A 4,406-nucleotide genomic window follows, 5' to 3' on the forward strand; every position below is an offset into this window, starting at 1 on the left:
TAGACAACAACGTTGAGGATCGTGTTCTACTAAAGATCAGCGATGTTTTAGATTAAGACAACTAAGTTACCAGCAGACCTACACATCTTCGTGAAGTTATCGTGAAACGCAATGCCAAGTGTTATGTCAGCCGCAACCCATGAGAAAATAAAAACAAACTAGAATACAATACAATGAAACTGCCATGAATTCACACCAACACAATCTATATTATACAATTGCCAATCAATTTCAAGAATTATAAAAACAGTCACAAATGTATTTCACACAAGTTATTCCCAATCCAAATATGATGTCAAACAAACAATTGATGGTATCAAATGAATCATTTCGCAAACACAAGAATAAAAAAATACAACGAAAGCCCGACATGAATCATGTTTCATCGTGCTTTAAGACCTCGGAACAAAAAGCCTTAGTATGTAAAACCAAAAATCAGATTAACAAACAAATTAGCAAGTTATTCAATACTTACGCGTTTTAAACTTGTTGAAACCTTTGAAGATGCTCCAATAACGATCTCGCCTTTCGCTTAGCTCTTTCCGACCCGTTTTTAGCCAGTTCCATTAACGGGATTACTGCACCGAGTCTGCTAATACAATCAAGATTATCTTTATCTCTTTTGCACAACGAAAGCAAGATCGATGTAGCGTTTTCTTTGTTTCTTGTCGGTCCGGTTCTTGTAAGATCGATCAAAAGAGGTATCGTGCTAGCTTTAACTATAGCGGATTTAGCTTCTTGATGGCTAGCGAGAATTGAAAGTATGGTCAAAGATTCGTCAACCATACAACTACTCGAATCACTCAACATTCCAAGAAGAACGGGAATGATTCCCGCCCTCACGGCTCTTCCTTTATTCCCTTGATAAATGCAAAGGTTAAACAAAGCCGTTGCGGCATCTTTCTTCCCTCGAGTGCTCCCGTTTTCGAGAAGATTTACAAGCTCCGGAATTGCGCCCGACGCACCGATTATTATCTTATTCTCGTTTGCGAGCGATAAACTGAAAAGGGTTGCGGCCGCATTTTCTCTAGTCTCCGTTGTTCCAACTCTTAAAAGTTGTACGATTGACGGTACCACATTGGCTAGCATTATAAGCCCTTTGTTGTTTTCGTATATCGAAAGGTTTAAAATTGAAGTGACCGCGTTTTCTTGCGTGATATTATCTTCAGATGTTAATAAACTCACAAGAATCGGGATTGCGCCTGCTTCGGCTAAGAGTATTCGGTTATCGGTGCTTCTTTTTGATAAAGAACGGATTTGGGTCAATGCTGACCTTCGTTCGTCGATTGACTGGCTCGAGAGGTTTCGAATGAGTAGTTCAATGGCTTCTATATCTTCGCTTACGTCACGAAAAGACCCGTCACTTCTTTTTAACCTCCTGTTTGTTAGTGAATTTGGTTGCTCCATGTTGTTGTTAATACACCATTGTGTGATTAAGCTTCTTAAAACGTAGTTAGGAGTTAGAATCACGTTTTGAAGTTTTTGTTGGGTTTTTGGGCATGTTGTGTTCCCGCAATCGATCCATCTTTGTATGTATGATCTCTCATAAGTCTGCAAGAAATTTTAAAATTAATATTAATAAGAAGATAATAAAAGAATGGAGTAAAATGCCATTTTCGTCGTTTGGCCAGTTTTGCGACTTTTGTCCAAAGGTTTGTTTTTCCGCATCTGGATCCAAAAAGTTTGACATCTTGCCATTTTCATTTGACTCGTTAACCCCATCCATTTTTCTCTGTTAAGTTAGGGGTATTATCGTCTTTTTAGACATTTTTTTTTACTAAACTAAAAGTAACTGTTGACTTTATTTCTTATAGTGTTTTAAGTTTAATAAAAAAAATGTCTAAAAAGATGGTAATAAGCATGACTTAACGGAGAAAAATAGATGGAGTTAACGAGTCGAATGAAAATGGCAAGATTTCTAACCTTCTGGATCCAGATGCAAAAAAACCAAACCTTTGAACGAAAGTCGCAAAACTGGCCAAAACCTCAGGGACGAAAATGGCATTTTACGCTAAAAGAATGTGAACTCAGTTTAACTGAATATAATCTACCTGTCCTGTGGAAACGATAACCGGATCGCGCATTAGTTCTAACGAAATAGGGCAAAGAAAGTCAACAGGAATTACAGGAGCATCCGGTTTCTTGTTTTCATCTAATAAAGATGATGTTTCAGATGAATTCTTTGAAGTTTCCAACTGATACACCGTTTCGTTTTGATTACACCCTTCCGAAAGATTCTCTTTCGACGCAGCTTCCACCTTTGTTTCAGCTTCTTGATCATTGATGTTAGTATTGGTCTCAGCAAGATGAAGATCTTCTTCATCCGATGTAGAATTTAGAGGTTTACTGTATCTTTCTCTCGCTCTTCGCAGCTGACCTCTTACTAAGTCAACCTAAACACGCGATATAACATGATTATTATATGAACAAACTGGGATAAAAATATGATTAATCATCTTCTTACTTGTTCTTGAACTTCTTCCGAGATGTCAAAATGATCATATGGTAAATTTGCTAGCGCTTTTTCCAATTTTAACGTAACACCATGGAATTGAAATTCAATTTTCATTGCTGCTCCATCCTTTAGTCAAATGTACCAAGCATAAATTTAGAATTCAAGCATATTGATAATAATCATAATACAATCATACAAAAGTCGAACAAAGTCAAAGTCAAAGTCAAACCAATTTGATCAAAAATATTGATAACACAATGAAAAACAACCACAATTCAAATTAGACCTCTAACATTCACCAAATTCAGGCTAAATATTAAAGCAATTTCATCATATATTACTCAAATTATACAGTCAAACAAAGTCAAAGTCAAACCAATTTGATCAGATATTGATAATACAATAAAAAACAACCACAATTCAAATTAAACATCTAAGAAAATTAGGGCTAAATGTTTGAAGCAATTTGATCAATATTACTCAGGTTAACCTCTGAAATTGTGAATTTGAGTTATACATAGAAACAACACTCAATTAACACACTCACTGGAGATACGTTATGGTTGAAATTAATCAAATAAAAGTCAAAGTCAAAGCAGTTTGATCAAATACTAATAATCCTAAAACTTTCACCAAAATTAGGGCTAAATTTTGAAACAATTTGATCATATATTACTCAAATTAGACCGTTTAAATTCACAGTTTGAATTATATATACAAACAACGATCAATTAACAGTTTCATACGAAACTTCATATGAAACTTGAAACAAACACTCACCGGAGAAACATTCCGATCAAAACTTCCGGCAACAGCAAGCAGCTTCTTAGCCGCCTGAACAGCAACCGTCAAGTCAGGTAACCAAGCCGACGAAAACGACGACGTATCTAACACCTTCAAATCCCTAATTTCCTCCAACAAATGCGACAACAATGTGACTCTTCTAGCCAGGTCTGTACAATCCTTCTTGAATTCTCCGGCGAATCCGGCGGAAGAGGACCGGCCGACGTCTCTGACGAGGCGGAGGAGCGAGTGCACGGCAGCACGGACGGCGTTTGTGGAATCAACGCCGGCCATATTGCTGTGCTGCTGAAAATGGAGTATGAGTTTTTAGGATTCAATAAATAGTATTTATTCACTATCTGATGATGAGTAGAAATGAAGGAATAATAATAATAATATTATTGTTATTATTAGTTGTGGAAAGTTGTACAAATGTTTTGGGAAATTTGTTGCGAGATTCTCGGTGGATTATTGGGATTGATTGTTATTTGAAAGAAAGGGTTGTTGGTGGTGAAAGTGTGTGAGAGAGAGAGAGAGAAAGGGAAGAAGAAGAAGAAGAAGAAGACAGTTGTAAAGAGAATAATGATATTGTGGGCGGAATGCAACGGTGATTTCGTTTCCAATTATTGGATCGTCTGGGAACCACATATATATCCCCTTAAAAATCCTACTTGTGTGATACAGTCATACAGGGTGGATACGGGCAATGAAAGATTTGAACTATGCCTTGTGTTAGGTTATCAGTTCGTTTCTCAAGCCCACTCGGGTTTTTGTATCATCGTGGTTACACAACGACTGTCAAGTGGCATCCGACGGTATGGGTTCCTGAAGAAACGCCCAAAAAAAAAATCAAAAACTTTGAAACTAGTATGGACTCGGTTAAGACAACATGGTCTGACCAAACTCTAATTTGAGAAGTATAGTAACCTCATACACGAAGTTGATCGTTTAAAAAAATAAAGAATTGTCTTCTTTGATTCCTTCTTTTTAATCTATTAAGTGTTCTTTGATTCGTTCATTTTATTAAGTGTTCTTTGATTTGTTCTTTTTTTTATTTTAAGTATAAGATAATAATATTTACTTTTTATTTTTGTTTTAATTTAAAGGATCATGTGAACTAATGATGTTATGTTTTATTTTGAAAAGGTAAATTACAGAATTCTCTTTT

The 4,406-nt window shown here is 36.0% G+C and overlaps 1 protein-coding gene across 1 annotated transcript; it reads right to left on the minus strand.

Moving 5' to 3' along the window:
• Positions 1-215: 215 nt before the first annotated feature.
• Positions 216-3,859, minus strand: LOC110886838 (U-box domain-containing protein 11). The gene is made up of 4 exons (XM_022134687.2): positions 3,236-3,859; positions 2,465-2,581; positions 2,052-2,393; positions 216-1,551 (listed from the first exon to the last, which is right to left on the minus strand). Exons 1-4 carry the CDS (start codon positions 3,530-3,532, stop codon positions 481-483), a joined length of 1,827 nt encoding a protein of 608 aa, XP_021990379.1. The 5' UTR covers positions 3,533-3,859; the 3' UTR covers positions 216-480.
• Positions 3,860-4,406: the final 547 nt, after the last annotated feature.

This window comes from Helianthus annuus, chromosome 12 (assembly GCF_002127325.2).
Source record: "Helianthus annuus cultivar XRQ/B chromosome 12, HanXRQr2.0-SUNRISE, whole genome shotgun sequence".
NCBI lineage: Eukaryota > Viridiplantae > Streptophyta > Magnoliopsida > Asterales > Asteraceae > Helianthus > Helianthus annuus.